At 39.2% G+C, this 17,714-nt stretch overlaps 1 protein-coding gene across 11 annotated transcripts in view; it reads right to left on the reverse strand.

Annotated features, from left to right (window-relative positions):
* Nucleotides 1-17,714, reverse strand: part of TNIK (TRAF2 and NCK interacting kinase) — a 478,118-nt gene that overhangs the window by 218,463 nt on the left and 241,941 nt on the right. For all 11 annotated transcript variants that reach the window (XM_082249643.1, XM_082249642.1, XM_082249649.1 and 8 more), the window contains exons 7-9: nt 16,224-16,354; nt 9,498-9,552; nt 3,776-3,854 (exon numbers count right to left, since the gene is read on the reverse strand). In XM_082249643.1, the coding sequence (XP_082105769.1) occupies nt 3,776-3,854; nt 9,498-9,552; nt 16,224-16,354 (265 nt within the window). The remainder of the gene's footprint in view (nt 1-3,775; nt 3,855-9,497; nt 9,553-16,223; nt 16,355-17,714) is intronic.

The following is a 17,714-nucleotide window of genomic DNA, read 5'->3' on the forward strand; positions in this document are numbered from 1 at the left end:
CAGCAAGCACACAGAATGGTAGTAGAGAGTTAGTGAATGGTTAAATGTGGAGGAAAATATAAAATAAGAACTTTTGCGTACAGGCACACCATACTGTATTGTTGGTGCCATGTGATACCCTGACAGACAGCAAGGTGGCACAATGGCAAGATGGCATGTGTATAAACAGCACAACAATGATGTAAATATAGAGATGGACACCAGCTGTTTCTTTGCTGATGAAGTCTTGGCAATCTACAGCAAATAATGGATAGTGGCATAGGCCTTCTTGTAAGCAGTAAATATTCCTCCAAATATTCTTCCACAGAAGTGAAACTAGAGGAAATCGAATAAGATTATAAAACTGTTCCCCAAACCTGATGCTAGAATGCTTCAGCGTGTTCACAAAACAAACAAAAAGATACAGATAAGTCAAAAAACAAAATGGAGCTGATAAAGCAGAGGAATTCCTTTGCGGTTCCAATTCCTAAATTCTTCAACCAAGGCCACGCATCCCTGAAAGCTGACATTACGTCTGAAGAAATATGCTTGCCCATCAAGGACTTGGAGTCGGGCAAGTGGCCAGGCTCGGATTGTTATACCACCCTCTTTTATAAGACATTTTTTGACATTCTAAATCTGCACTTACAAAATGCCTTTAACTACCTTAACACTCTATTGGCCAAATCCTTGAAGGCCAGTGTAGTTCCTCACAAACCTCTCTTGGCTATGTTTTCTGTATTAGCTTGCCTCACTTTTTTTAGGTGTACCTTGTTTCGTAACAATACATATTGGCTAACCTTTGCCCTATGAAGTTATGTACCTTGATTGCTACTTTACAGGCCTACTCATCTGTATACTTTTTCCTTTTTCACTTTTGTGAAATAAAATCAAAATGGACTAATTCTTATTGAATGTATAGTGTATAGACTCCAAAGTTACCTTATAGCACAAATAATATCTGGGAACACATACCATGTAAGAAGAATTTCCATTTGGCAGAAAAAGCACCAAATAAGTATGGCCTTTTTATTAGGACACATGATAGACCTTCTGCTAAAGCTTAGCTATTAGTAATTATACATATAGGAGACTAAGTATTCACATGCATGTTTTCTGGGATGCTGTGCTGCTAAAGTTTGATTGTAAATCTAAGGCAACAAGGCAAAACACAGGTAAGGATACCAGGCATCATTTGTGTATGCAAACAACATTTTACAAAGCTCAAGTAAAACAATTATGTCTTTGCACTGGCACCACTGACAGTTCAAGGCTATATTGAGGGTAAGGAACAGAAAGCATATTGGCTGCCCTACTAAATAAATACTTTATCAGAGCAGGGCTGACAGAGGATGAGTAGGAACTATCATAATCCCAGAAAAAAAGTCACGCACACCAAGGCTTCAGGCAAATGCCTGGGACTTCAGATAGTCAGTACAGTACTACACAACTGCTAAACTACAACTAATAAAATAAATCAATAAGCAATTGTGTGCAATTAAAGATCAGATTTAATTGGTCTGAAAACACTATACTGCTAAGAAATAGGATCTGATTGGGTACCCGATCCAGCGATGTGCATGAGAGCAGCAGCTTTCTTGGCTCTCTCCCTCCTCATTGGCTGGGAGACAGCATCGAGAGCCATTGATTGAAGCTGCTGTCAATCACAGCCAGTGAGGGGGGAGCACAGGAGTCAACAGGCAGCTCAAGAGGAAGCCCAGTACAAAACTGCTTTCTTTGGGGACACTTGGCGGGGAAAGGAACTATGAGCGCAAGAGGGGGACCTAAGATGAAAAGGATTAGGGTTGCTCTGTGCAAAACCATTGCACAGAGCAGGTAAGTATGACTTGTTTGTTATTTAAAAAAACAAAAAAACTTTAGAGTCACTTTAACGGACAAAACTCCACTATATGTATGTTATGTTTTCTCATTCACACAGCATGCCTAAATGTTTGTTTTGATATTCTTTACCTTCGAGATGTTTCTCAGAAGGAGGTGTCATGGCTGACTGCAAGGTTTTTTGAAAAATGCTGGCCATAGACGGATTCAAATTTGCTGGTTCAGCAGTGAGCATCAGTGGGAAGGGATTCTCTTTCATTCCACTCATTGGGTGGATAAAGGAATCGGTTCTTGATTTTTTTGTTCAGCCCCATGGCAAAAATCCCAGCCTCTACACCTTTAACCCTTTGTTTGGACCTTTAACTCTTTGTTTGGACACTAGAGTTCAAATCTAGTTATGGACATCTGCCTGCACAGTATAGACATGGCTAATTATGGCAATTACAGCTGCCCAGCCCCCTCATAAAGAACACTACCTAGGATTTTTCCTTGCTGGAAGGTCCGGAACAGAGCATCTAAGGGCCTATTCACACCAGAAATTGCACTTTTTCTGTGCATTTATGCTTGTGCAGTGATGTGACATGAGTTTTTACTTGCATTTACAGTGCATTGTTCCTAAGCTGTCTTCTGTGGGCTTTTATGTGCATTGCACTGCATCGCGGTACAATTCTGTGCATCTACATGCATTTGCGCTCATCTCTATGCATTCGCAGTGCAATGCAGATTGCTGTACTTTTTCACTGCACTAGTGTGAATTATGCCCATGGGATAACATCGATTTTGGACTGTCTATGCAGTTGTAGTGCAGTCATAAATGCGTCTGGTGTGAATGGACCCTAAAAAAGGTAAGTTGTGCATTTTTAATATTTTGAAGGTATGCTATATGAATGGGGACAATTAACAAATATAAAATAGGTGTTAACTTAGTTTGGCTGCAAAAGTATAAATACACTTTGCGGAGGCCAAACAAGATGGTTCCACAATAGGAATTTTTTCAGTACAGCTGTGCAATAATCTTCCTGTACATGGAGTGAAAATGAGTAAACCCTGGGATATCAGTGTCGCCCTTACTAGGGATCCAGCAGTTTGACAAGTTTGGCAGTTAGTAAAAGAACTGCGGCCAAGCAGTGCTGACCAGAAATAAGGTGCTCCCCACAAATAAAGTGCTCCTTATTTCTAGCACACAGTCTGTTATTGCAAGATCACGTGCCATGGAAAGAGCAGCAGATAAATATGGTAAGTAGAGAACTGAGAGTCTGATTGGGAACAATGAGATCCTTTCATGAATGGCCAGTTAAAGCCAATTTGGATTTCTTATAAGATAAAAATTCACTTTTAAGAATCATTAAAAATTGTATGCATAGACCACAGATAAAGAAAGAAGAACGAGCTGTGTTACTACAAATATTGACTTTTAAAGTCACCAGCAATTCAAACTGTAACATCTTGTTACTGTCTGCAATGAAACCATTTCAGGTATGTGTAGCTTTTTGGCACCGCAGATTTGCATTTACCTTTGAATACTGCATACCAGCTGGAGAAAAATGTAACTGCTTGGTGTACATTAGGATGCATATTGCCCTGGTTTTCGAAATAATTTGTTTAAGCAGTACTAGAAGCCCAGCCCCAGCCTGAATGCTATTCAAGTTGGTGCATTCCTAATCCTTCAAGATAAACGATGCCTTTCTAGAATGACAAGTTGTTACCACTGAAAAATTATGCTATGCTACAAGCAGAAGGGCTGCCAAGTCAAGTTTCAACAGGTCTGGAACAAGTATGCACTGCGAGTGGAAGAGTAAAACAGGATCAAATTGATTTTATAAAGGGAGTTTAAGGTTTATCGAGCCTTCTCACACCACAGATCCCATATGTCTTCCTATTGTAGATACAGGCCAGTGCCAATACGGAGCTTTCATTTCACAAATACATGGGGAAATCAGCCTTAGCAATGACTCACCATTTCTTCGATTTTAATCTAGGAGCTGGATTCCGAGGGATTAAGAACAAGGCTCTCATGGGATGCATATCGCACAGTGCTAAAGGTTAAAAAAAAAAAAAATGTCAGAAACTGCAAGCAACATAAAATATTTTCAGCTTTATATATGTGTGAAGTAAGAATTAAGGCCATTGGCTCATAGTGACAGAAAATAATATATCTGTTATTAACACTATAGGGCTTAGGAAGCCTTTACACTAATCTACTGTGGCAGATACTAGTCTGCTCCTATTATACAGAAACCTGTTCCTGAGGATGACATATCTCTACCTGGGATAATAGTTCCTGAAATTTGATTTCTGGTATATAATTAAATGGAATTTAGCAACAAAAAATAACTTGATTTTTTACTATTACACCTAATATAGAGCTAATGTTCATCCAATCTACATAGTAAATGCTATATTATTTTTTTAAATACATGAGTGTTACATGGCTTGTGTAGGCCAAACATAAAATGCTCATTCTAAGACTTAAATGTAGGTTCACATCTACTACTGTAAACAAATTTACAAAGAGCTGCCATTATCATATTGAACAAGGGCTGTAGTATCATTGTGATAAGTACCAAAAGCATTAAGCCATACTGTATATTTACTAGAACTGTCTGAGATACAGTAGGTATAGAAAAGAATCACCCCTTTAAAATATTTACATTTTTGTTGCTTTGCAGCCTAAAATCAAGACCGACACAGTCGTTTTTGTTTTATCTAGCTGGATTTACTTATAACATCTAGGTGAAAGATATAGCACCAACATGTTCGAAAAAAAGAAAATCCTAAACAGAATCTCCAACTTCGAATAAAAGGATCACCCCCTCCTAAAAAGCTAATCACCTTCTCAATGGCACTCAAAGCCATTTGACTTTTAACTGTGATCAGCTGTGGTCATTTTTTAGCCCAGCCTGAAAAGAGCTTTTCTGGAGCATTTCAGTCCCTGGTAGTGCAACTGAAGCAAACAGTCAACTATGGGTGGCAAGGCACTGTCAAAAGATCTCCAGGATAAAGTCAGAAGATAGATACAAAAAAAAAGGCTTTATCATGCCTAGAAGCACAGTGAGGTCTATTATTAACATGTGGAAGGTATAGGGTACAACGCAGACCTTCCCTGGACCAGGATGTCACTCCAAACTGGATGAAAGAGCCAGGAGGAAACTGGTCAGAGAGGCTAACAAGAGGCCTACAGAAACTCTGAAGTAGTTGCAGAAATTTATGACAAAGAGTGGTCATTGTGTGCATGTGACAACAATATCACAAATTCTCCACAAATGTGGCTTGTATGAGAGGGTTGCAAGAAAATAGCCACTCTTCAAGAAAGGTCACATGCAGTCAAGACTGAGCTTTGCCAAAACGCACCTTGAAGGTTCTGAGGATACATGGAAAAAGTTGTTATGGTCAGATGATATTAAAATGTAATTATTTGGCCTCAACACCAAACAATATGTCTGGCGGATACCAATACAGCTCACCATCCAAATAACACAATTCAAAAGTAACAAAATAAAAAGTAACAAAATAACAAAGGTAAAGCATGGAGGTGGTAATATCCCGGTATAGGGGTGTTTCTCTGCAGCAAGGACTTGTCAGGATAGAAGGAAAAATGGATGAGGCAAAATACAGTCAAATTCTTGAGCAAAATCTGCTTTCATCTGCCAGAAAGTTGCCAATGGGAAGAAGGCTTACCTACCAACATGACAATGACCCAAAGCACACAGTGGTTGAAGGAGAACAAGGTTAATGTCCTTGCATGGCATTTTTAGAGCCCAGACTTAACCCCATTGAAAATCTGTGGAATGACTTAAGGACTGCAGTCCACAAACTTTCACAATCAAATATAACTGAACATGAGCAGTTCTGCAAAGAAGAGTGGGCAAATATTGCAAAGTCTAGATGTGCAAAGTTAGTAGAGACATATCCCAACAAACTAAAGGCTGCAATTATAGCAAAAGGTGGTTCAACAAAATACTGACACAAGAGGGTGATCCTCTTTCCAACACAGTGATTCTGTTTTTATTTATTTATTTTTCTCTGGCATGTTGGTGTTATATATTTCACTTGGATGTTAGAAGTTAAAAAACAGCGTCGGTCTTCATCTTAGGCTGTAAAGCAACATGTGATTATTTTAACCACTTAAGCCCCGGAGGATTTGGCTGCTAAAAGACCAGGGGGTATTTTGCGATTCGGGACTGCGTGAATTTAATGGACAATTGCGCGGTCGTGCGACACTGTACCTAAACGAATTTGACGTCCTTTGTTTCCCACAAACAGAGCTTTCTTTTGGTGGTATTTGATCACCTGTGCAATTTTTTGATCACGCGCTATAAACAAAAAAAGAGCGACAATTTTGCAAAAATAACAATATTTTTCACATTTTTTTATATGAAATTCCCCCCCCAAAAAAAAGTAAAAATCAAAATTTTTTAACATTTTCGGCCAATTTGTTTTCTGCTACATATGTTTGGTAAAAAAAAAAATCGCAAAAAGCGTATTTTGATTGGTTTGCGCAAAAGTTATTGCGTTTACAAACAAAGGGAAAGATTTTTGTTGCTTTTTTTTTTAACGCGTAATGGCGGCGATTTGCGATTTTTTTGCGGTACTGCGACATTGGGGCAGACAGATCGGACCCTTGACTGACATTTTTGACACTTTTTGGTTACCAGTGACATTTCTACAGTAATCAGTGCTATACATATGCACTGTTACTGTAAAAATACACTGGCAGTGAAGGGGTTAACTTTATTTGAGAGGGAGGGGTGGTGTGTGTCCCTAGGGGCGTGATTCTAACTGTGATTGGCTGTCTGTTGAGCTGTAGTTACACTGATCAACGGTTCTACATAATAGAACCGTATGATCAGTGTTTCTACACAGGGAGAACTGACAGGCAGATTGTTTACACAAGCTGCCTGCCTTTCTCCCTCTCCCCCGCCGATCGCCGAGTGACCGGCGGACATCGGGTCCGCCGGTCACATGCGCGGGGGGGGGGTCCGTGACCGCGCGGGAGCGGGGGCGCGCGCTCGCTCCCGAGAGCCTCACAGGCTAGTGACATTAATTTACGTCACTTTGCCTGTGAGGGGCTGACTGCCGCAGTAAATCTACTGACGGCAGTCGGCAAGTGGTTAAAGGGGGGGGAAAGGGTGATTCTTTTCTATACCCGCTGTACATTCCAAGTGTTCCCGTAAGGTGCACATATTTATGAGAATCAAAGGATCATAAAACTGCATGAATTTGTTTCACTTTGTTACTGGAAAGTACCATTGCTAACTGCTAGGGTATCCCCTATTTGCACCTAACCCAATAAGATGGTGTTATTGGCCACTAACCTTCTGATTGGAAGGGTGGGGGGAGTGACTGTGGGAGTGACTGTTGGGCAGCCATGCTTAAGGCTGGCAGTTTAGATTAAGAGCAAATAGTTATATGATTAAATACAACTGCAAACAAGCAAAGCTTCTCTGGGACTTATTTTAACAGCTTCAAAACATAAAATAGTACAGCACTACCCGAGATACAGTATATCGTAAACATACATTTACATCCAATGTGACACTGAATAGTCACATGTAATAAAATAAAACATGCATTAAAAAAGTACATAAATCAGTATAGACCCCCACAAATTATAGGGGAAACACTGAAGTGTCCTCACACACCATGCTATAACCAAACGTAAATGATAAATAAGACCAAAACAAAAAATCTTCTATAGCACAATGTGCCAGAATTTTCTGTGATAATATAGGCCACCTACTAAAGAAGGCCTTTTGGAGACATAACGCGTATAGGAGAGGAACCTGCTGATGCTGCTATAACATTTATATCTGGGAAATGGCAAATGGGTGGAGGTAGGGTTGCCACCTCATCCCTTTAAACCAGGACACATATTAACCACTTGCCGACCGCCGCACGACTATCTACGTGGGCGGTCAGCCCCTCACAGGCAAAGTGACGTAGGTCTACGTCGCTCGCCTGTGAGGGTTTAGGGAGCGAGCGCGCGCCGCCGGAGGCGCGCTCCCGCTCCCGCGTGGTCACGGACCCCCCCGCGCGCGTGACCGGCGGACCCGATCGCCGCCGGCCACTCTGCGATCGGCGGGGGAGAGGGAGATAGTCAGGCAGCTTGTGTAAACAAGCTGCCTGTCATTCTCCTCTCTGTATGAGAGCTGATCACATGGATCTACTATGTAGATCCATTGATCACTCTGCATACAGTTGAAGCCACAGCCAATCACAGTTAGAATCACGCCCCTAGGGACACACACAGCCCCTCCCTCTCAAATAAAGTTAACCCCTTCACTACCAGTGCATTTTTACAGTAACAGTGCATATGTATAGCACTGATTACTGTAGAAATGTCACTGGTAACCCCAAAAGTGTCAAAAATGTCAGTCAAGGGTCCGATCTGTCCGCCGCAATGTCGCAGTACCGCAAAAAAAAATCGCAGATCGCCGCCATTACGCGTTAAAAAAAAAAAACAACAAAAATGACAAAAATCTTTCCCTTTGTTAGTAAACGCAATAACTTTTGCGCAAACCAATCAAAATACGCTTTTTGCGATTTTTTTTACCAAACATAGGTAGCATAAAACAAATTGGCCGAAAATATTAAAAAATTTTGATTTTTACATTTTTTTTTGGGGGAATTTCATATAAAAAAAAGGGAAAAATATTGCTATTTTTGCAAAATTTACGCTCTTTTTTTGTTTATAGCGCGTGATCAAAAAATCGCACAGGTGATCAAATACCACCAAAAGAAAGCTCTGTTTGTGGGAAAAAAAGGACGCCAAATTCGTTTCGGTACAGCGTCGCACGACCGCGCAATTGTCCGTTAAAGTCACGCAGTGCCGAATCGCAAAATGCCCTCTGGTCGTTTAGCAGCCAAATCCTCCGGGGCTTAAGTGGTTAATTACACAGGTTCATAGGCAAATATAATGCACATAAGGCACTAAGTGAGTTTAATTACCACCTTAATCAGCCACAGAACCTGTGTAATTAATGGATGATCCTTGAGGTATATGCGATTTTAATACATCTTTTATGTGAGTGTGTCTTTAACCCTTTTTATTGTAATGAATTGCATACAGAGAGCACTATGAGTGTTCCTTTCTATTTTATACCATTCATATGATTGTGAGTTTTGGAAGATGTCTGCTGGAGGAGTGATTATGAAAGATAGATCTGAATTGTGTGCTCATATATGAATTAAGCTGTTTTCTTAGGAAGCTTTGAGGTCCAACACAGAGGTGAGGGGAGTAAAAACACTGGGTGAAGTATGTTATTATTTATGGAGGAGGGTCATTGCCTATATTATCACAGAAGATTCTAGTACGTTACTACAATTTTTGTTTTGGACTTATACATCATTCACTTTTAGTTATTGCATGGTGTGCGAAGGACATTTAAGTGTTTCCCCTAAAATGTGTGTGGGTCTATACCGAATTATGCATTTTTATGCATGTTTTATTTCAATACATGTGAATATTCAGTGTCACATTGGATATAAATTCACGTATATGTTATATCTTATGTACAGTTGTACTACTTTATGTTTTGATATTGTACAAGGGTGTTGTGGAATTACCGATTGGTGTATGCTTGCTACTCACTTTAGGGAGTTTACTGACTGCACTGATTGCTTTTTGTTTAGTTTAGTTTAACATCTGGTTCATAAAACATCAGTTATGTTTAACTTACGAGGAGCTCCCTCTGCCATCTCTATGGCTGTAATTCCTAAGGACCACAAATCACTCTGAAAAATACAGACAAACAGGGAAATATTAGATAACATAATAGCAACAGAAAAAAAAAAAAACCACAACTATTTATGAATGATTCACACTTGCATATAAGACAGACTGTCATCAATTTTCTGTTTTCAGGATGGAAGTGTTATTTGGAATGAAAAATAATAAACAAGTAAGGACAACGTCATTCTGAATTGATGGAAAATGCTTTTCCAATAGTGATGGGCTGTGGTTTTCACTCCTGATGAACAGCGACAACGAACAAGATGAATTGTGTGTTGCCGGCTGTCTCGGCTGGTGATCCCATCTAAGTTTTTTTTTATTTCTTTATTCTCAGCAGTATGAACTGAGCCTTGAAATGGGACAGCTGTGTAGGACAGCAACACTCATCAAGCTTTACAGCAAGTCTGTCCTGAAAGCTGCAGTTATTCAAAAAGGGACAAAACCATATTAATATGAATACATGAGCCGCAAATCAGTATGTCTACATGTAGACAAATTCAACTTGTGAGTCAAAACATTTTTCAGTAAAGCCTAGCTTTCATTTGCTAACTCTTATTCTGCCTTTCCTGTAAAGTTTATAAGTTCCCATTGTTTGTGCCAGTAGCTTTTTCTGCATAAAGGTTATGAATGGAGAAGACACTTAGTAAATGTTTCGAACCACATAAAGATGTCTCTCTCTTTCCCTGGGGCAGGACCATTCATAACTGTTTTCTTAAAAATTCTGTGTTTGACAACCCAATCCTCCTCTTCTCCAAGGATCAGCCTGCTTACTCCAACCCCCTCCCCCCTTTCTACCCCTCTACTGGAAGTTAATGCCATCTGCTGTCATGGTGAGTAGAGACCAGTGAATAACTGTGCCGCCTTATGCCACCTTTGTTACAGTCAGAGAGGACAATAGCTGTGTTTCTCTACTCCAGGTCTAATACCAGTGCATATTTTTAAATGCTAAATAGTGTGATCTCTTCAACTCTACGTGTGCCATGAACCCTTTTTTTTTTCTTATCAGAAAGAGGTGCCTGGTAATCTTGGCTTTGTCAACTGATCAACGTCCACTGGCATTGAACAGCTAGAAACCTCTGTTGTTGCCTTCTGGCCTCTTCCTTGTTATGAAAGCTGGCAGCAGCAGAAAGTGCAATCGAGGGCATACAGGGAGCATCAACAGCTATTGTTAAAGTAGAACACACATGTTCTGCCACTGCAGCAAGGCACAGTAGCAAGCACTGCATAAGCAGACACAGGCAAGGATTATAATATTACCAAAGTATGTACTTGTGGTAGAATCATGCACACTTAGCAATTCAAGAGCAATGGAACAGAAGGAATCCGATTTCCAATTTTAACTCTTTTTTTTTATTCCAAATAAAACTGAATTTAGCATCGTCAAGTAAAAATTTTAGGCATGTTGGTATAATCTGGAGTTTTCTATTGTTTTCCCAATAATTACGCTAAGGAGTTGTAAATGCAAAACAAAAGTACACACATGCACATTGCAAAATTGTGTGTCATTATTTGTGTCTTATGGTTTTTAGCATAAATGGTGAAAAGACAATAAGACTTCATATAAAAAAAAGACCATCTCAAGTAGTCCAACAGGGAATTAAGCTTATAATAGGATTAAACTTCATAGCTGTAGAATTCAAGACCACTTCTTAAGCATTTTTTATCATGCCAGATAGCACACTCCCCCTCCTTCTTCTGTTCTTACATTATTTTCTCAGACAGTTGTTTTAAGCACAAGAATAAAAAGATAGAAGCTGTGACTTGTTGAGTTTTAAAATAAGAAAAAAAAGTGGAATGAAGACCAGACTTTGAAGAGTTGTGGCTGCAACATCAAGCAGTTAAGATATGCAGATGCAAATTTTACTTCATGCACAAAAAGCAATATAGTCTCCCTATAAACTAGCATTGTTGGTCATTTGGACTTGATTCTGTCTATGTTTTCTATGGTTACCATAAACATCTCTACATAAATACTCTGTTGGCGGGATCACAACTGTAATAAACAAGTTCACAGCTCAGGATACACTTCAGCTAAATACCGGAAAATATAAAATGTAAATGATGACTGTGCTCTCATTTATTAATGAAACCACAGGTGCAAAGCTAGAAATCACAGGATACACTAACGCATTTCGTGCAGCAGCACTTAGTGTGGTCATTGTCTAAATTTTATCGTTGTATATTCTGAAATGGTAAAAGCCTGGATCAGCATCTGTTCAACTCTCCTGTGTTTTACTTTTCCGGCGCCTGGAGCAGTAATTGCACTCTCCAAAATACCATAAACTCATTTACCTGGGATATGCCATTCTCAGAGCTGTCTAAGATACAGCTAGTATACAGCTGACACTGGAAGCTCTTGTGCCTAGGGCATCATTCAGAATATTTGCTTAGGACAACAGCTTTGTAAATCCAGATAAGCACAAATGCTAAATATTTTACATGCAGCTCTAGGTGTGATCAGGCTTCACTAACGCATCTCATGTACTGGCTCAGCTGGTCTCTTCACCGGAAAAAATCAATTGTACCAACAACAGGGTTGCAGCACATTTAGGCCTCATGTACACTGCTACTTGTAAATGGACGTTTAGGAGCAGTTGCGCGTTTTTTTCAGAAGCCCCTGAACCCTCCTCTATGTTATCTTATCTGTCCATGTACACTGAGTCGTTTACAGTCATTTAGAGGCAGTTGAGTTCAGTGTCGTTTTTTGGAAAGCAATTATTTGCATTCAGGATATTCAGAACATGTGTTTACTGGTGCTTCAAACGCAAAACGCGACCGAACGCGACAAAACGCGACCGAACGCAGTCACCCGCATTTAGCGCTTGTGTTTTTACGGTTTAAAGGGGAATGATTTTTTGACCTCTAAAAACGAATCTGAGCGCAAATGCCCGCTAAACACCGCTAAGCGCGGCATGCAAACGCGACACAATGGACGTTTTAAACGTCCTTTACATAGCTGTTAAATTCCAGCGTTAAAAGGACTTTTTAAAACGTCCCGTGTACATTAAGCCTTAGCTGCAAAATATTATTCTTCCTTAATAAAAGAGCCAACAAGAACAAGTTCTATTCCAACATGTTTTGTGTTAGGCACAATGCTTTGCCCTTTCTTTTTTTTCTATTTTAATGTTCATGCCAACAGGGCCACTTTCAGATAGACATCAGTGTTCAAATCTACTGCTACCATAGTTTTGGGTTGAACTAGAAACCACATAACCAGCCTAATGCCTAGCTAATTATTTAAGTCCCATTCACGCTGCGTGTAGTGGGAACTCACTTTCCCACTCACGACATTGTGCAGGCGATTGTCATGCAATTTCATATGTTGTGCATAGGGTAGTCCATTCCTTTAAATGGCCTGCCCTAAGCGCATTTGTTGCAAAGTTTGGTCCTGAACCAGGCGCAATTTTACATACGCGTTTTGCCATGATTCCCAATTGCCCAGGTATGAACGGGCACTTAGATGACCTACACTGATTCTAAGTCTATTTTAAGTTTTCACAATTCATTAGGAAGAACAGTAGAGCTTTATTAAAGCTGAAAATACTTATGCCACACTTCCAATGCCAAAACAAGGCGTTTCTTTTTTTCTGGACAGTGGGAGTAATAAGTAATGAACCATTTTTGACAGATTTGTGTTGAAAGTTAGATATGCAGACACGCTGTTTTAAGAAGGCTCTGACAGGCTTTGCACTGTTGTAGTGGAGAGATTTTGTCTCTTTTGTGTCTACCAGTCTGGTTATACCTTTACAGTTTACTGAAAACACTCATTAGAAAGGGTTTCCCCTCTTATTATACAATATAACAAAATGTATTACACAGTGCAGGGATAAAAAAGACACATACAGGGTAGAGATCAGGAAAAGATCGCAAAAGGAACAAATCATAATAGCCCATCAAAAAGCTAAATATACAACATCCCAGCCTACATAAATATATACAGAAAGGACTCCTGCATAGAAAAGCCCAAAGCAGAAAAAGTGGAAACAAAGTATATTATAAGCATTCAGAAGATGGCCACCATTGCACATGGAAAACACAAAGGAGGAATGGGCTACCCATTAATTGGTAACATACCATAATAATAAAACAACAAGTGATGTGCTAGGAAAATATAGCAACAAATAAAAAAATGGCCACAAAAAAACAATACGCAAGAATGAGCACATGTGCCAAAAGGAAACAAGTGTAAGAGTGTTTTTGATTATATATATTATAGCCAAAGGAGTGGTAAGGCTTTGGTAATCCTGGTAAGGCTTCAAATTAAGGAAAAAGGGCCTGGACACAGTGTGGTCACCCAGAACACCACACAGAAGAATCAATTATGTATAGCTCACAAATGGCAACTTATGGCAAAACTTACCACATATGGTATCTCAAAAACACCCTTCACATTTTTTTTTTTATATTATATTTTATTTTCATGTGACAACACTGAAGAAATTACACTTTGCTACAATGTAAAGTAGTGAGTGTACAGCTTGTATAATGGTGTCCTCAAAATAACACACAGCCAATAATGTCTAAACCGCTAGCACCAAAAGCGAGTAAACCCCTAAGTGGAAATGTCCAAATTGGGCCCAAAGTGCCAATATTTTGTGTGGTCACCATTATTTTCCAGCACTGCTTTAACCCTCTTGGGCATGGAGTTCACCAGAGCTTCACAGGTTGCAACTGGAGTCCTCTTCCACTTCTCCATGATGACATCACAGAACTGGTGGATGTTAGAGACCTTGTGCTCCTCAATCCCCACAGATGTTCAATAGGGTTTAGGTTGTTTGGAGTCATGCTTGGCCAGTCCATCACCTTTACCCTCTGCTTCTTTAGCAAGGCAGTGGTCGTCTTGGAGGTGTGTTTGGCATCAGTATCATGTTGGAAAACTGCCCCGCGGCCCAGTCTAAGAAGAGAGGGTATCATGCTCTGCTTCAGTATGTCAGAGTACATGGTGGCATTCATGGTTCTCTCACCATGCTTGACTGTGAGCAAGACACACTTGCCTTTGTACTCCTCACCTAGTTGCCGCCATACACGCTTAACACCATCTGAACCAAATAAGTTTATCTTGGTCTCATCAGACCACAGAACATGGTTCCTGTAATCAATGTCCTTAGTCTGCTTGTCTTCAGTAAACTGTTTGTGGGCTTTCTTGTGCATCATCTTTAGAAGAGGCTTCCTCCTGGGACAACAGCCATGCAAACCACATTGATGCAGTGTGCGGCATATGGTCTGAGCACTGACAGGCTGACCCGCCACCCCTTTAACCTCTGCAGAAATGCTGGGAGCACTCATATGTCTTTTTCCTAAAGACAAGCGCTGGATATGACGCTGAGGACATGCACATAACTTCTGTGGTCGACCATGGCGAGACCTGTTCTGAGTGGAACCTGTCCTGTTAAACCTCTGTATGGTCTTGGCCAACATGCTGCAGCTCAGTTTCAGGGTCTTGGCAATCTTCTTATAGCACAGGCCATCTTTATGTAGAGCAACAATTCTTTTTGTTCAGATCCTCAGAGTTCTTTGCCATGAGGTGCCATGGTGACCAGTATGAGAGAGTGAGAGCGATAACACCAAATTTAACACACCTGCTCCGCATTTACACCTGAGACCTTGTAACACTAACGAGTCACATGACACTGGGGAGGGAAAATGGCTAATTGGGCCCAATTTGACATTTTCATTTAGGGGTGTACTCACTTTTGTTGCCAGCGGTTTAGATATTAATGGCTGTGTGTTGAGTTATTTTGAGGGGACAGCAAATTTACACTGTTATACAAGCTGTACACTCACTACTTTATATTGTAGTAAAGTGTAATTTCTTCAGTGTTGTCACATGAAAAGATATAATAAAATATTTACAAAAATGTGAGGGGTGTAATCACTTTTGTGAGATTCTGTATATGTCAGGCACCTTATCAAAGAGATCCGGGTCAGAACGCACAAGTGTAAAGAAGGCCACTTACCATATACACAAAGATGGACTGAGCTCCATCAAAATGCTGAAAATAAAACACGGTTGTTTTGATTTATCTCTGCTGCAAGACCTGTTAGAGCCTCTGTACTGGGTATGGATATATATATATATATATATATATATACATACATATATATATATATATATACTGTATGTATATATGTACAAGCATGTGTGCCTACAGTATATATATTTTAACTATATAGTATAAAAATATATATTCCACAGCACTCTATGCTTAAAGTAATAGTAATCCAGTTTTGGATGAACACATATATATATATATATATATATATATATATACACAGTATATACAAAATTGGTTTAAAAGGCACTCACAGGTCTTACAGAGGAGGAAGATCAAGAACTGCAGTGTTTTTATTGTCAATGTTTCAACGAAGCTCAGTCCATCTTTCTCAAGATTTTCTTGAGAAAAATTAACTGAGCTTCTTCAACAAGACCCATGAGTGCCTTTAAACCAGTTTTGAATTTATATGAATTTCTTTGTGGGTGAGCACCTGGGCATTTACTTCAAGTATAGAGTGCCGTGGATACCCTTGGAACTATATATATATATATATATATATACACATATACACACATATATACACACATATATTGTACATACATAACAAAAATTGATCCTGCACAGAACAGCAGTTAAAGATTCCCTTTACATATCAATACCACATGTATGAAAAATACCTTAAAGTCGTATGTTGCATCTGGATTTTCATCACAGGCAATGACTTCAGGAGCCATCCAATATGGTGTACCAATAAAAGTATTTCTCCGGCCCACAGTCCTGTCTAACTGAGCGCTCACACCAAAATCCACTAAAGTAAAATATAAAAAAAATAAAAAAAATTAGTACCTTGTAGACATTTCTATGCATTTGTTGTTTTTTTTTTTTGTTTTTTTATGTGCCAGCTTTTTTTTCAGCTTCTCTCAGTCATACATTGGTACTTTAAAATTTAGTTACACAATCCAAGTAAACTTGTCACAAAGCTGGGCAATTTAAACAGAGTATATTGTAAAAAAACAAGCATAATCACAGGTTACCTACAATAAAAAAAAAAAAAAAAAAAATGATGCAAAGGTTTAAATGCCCTTATTTATATATAAATAATTTTAAGCTAAAAGTTGACGTTAACCATGTCCTGTCTTTCTAAGTCTTCCCATTGGTCCAATAATGTTTCTCACAGTCTCAATGACCAGTGGAAAGGCTTGTGACATGCTAGTAGGCGGAGTGAAGCTCATCTTTTACAGGACAAGTTGAGATTTACACAATTTCAGTTGCCTATAGCTACATAAGCACATTATACACAGAGGGTTGAAAAAAAAAAAAAAACACAGACACAGATCTCAGCATCCACACAAGTAATGTTGATGCAAGGATTTGCACTCCACCCACTGTAAGAATGCAATGATCAGTGCTGCAGCTGTCAGCTCCAACAGCTGATTGAATGGTGGTTTTCCAGCAGAAACCCTCAACACAAGCCAGTTTAATGACCGGCTTTTGCTGAACAGGCAGGGCTACGCATTTACCGAAATTCGGCCGACTGCTGCTGAACCAGTCAAATTTCAGTACGTGTACACCCAGCTTTACTAGTCATTTTGATATTTGGTATTTATTGATTTTAACCTTTCCTGAATTCTCATACAATATCATCCATTAGAATTTCCCAGTTCTGTGAACCACTTACTTTAATGAGTACTGACTATAAAAACACAAAAAAAAATTTATACTGCTTGGGACATTTTTTTTTAGAGATTTGCTTGATTAGAGCTCCTAACCACTATGTACTATTTGGATGACACACACATCTACAAAAAGCAATGTGCAAAGCATGGCTACCCAAATCAAAAAAGAATACATTGATTTTTTTACAATATTTTGTCAGTAAATGGAAATAAAAAAAAACAATTTCCTGGGGTTAACATACTTTGTAATCATCATCGAGTTTTGCTCTGTATCATTAGCCTGAGGTTCTATTAGTCACTAAGCATCTGCCACAATGATCTCATAGGTTCCTAGAGAACAGATTGGCTGAAAATAATGAAACACCAGCTTAACCAACAAATACAGATATTTTCATTCAATAGATTTGAATTTGCATTTTTGAATGATTTGCAGCAGAAAGAAAACAGAAACACAATATAGCTGTGACAACTAGTTTTCTTTTTTTATAGTCA

Source organism: Pelophylax lessonae (genome assembly GCF_965119305.1).
Source record: "Pelophylax lessonae genome assembly, chromosome: 3".
Taxonomy (NCBI): Eukaryota; Metazoa; Chordata; class Amphibia; order Anura; family Ranidae; genus Pelophylax; species Pelophylax lessonae.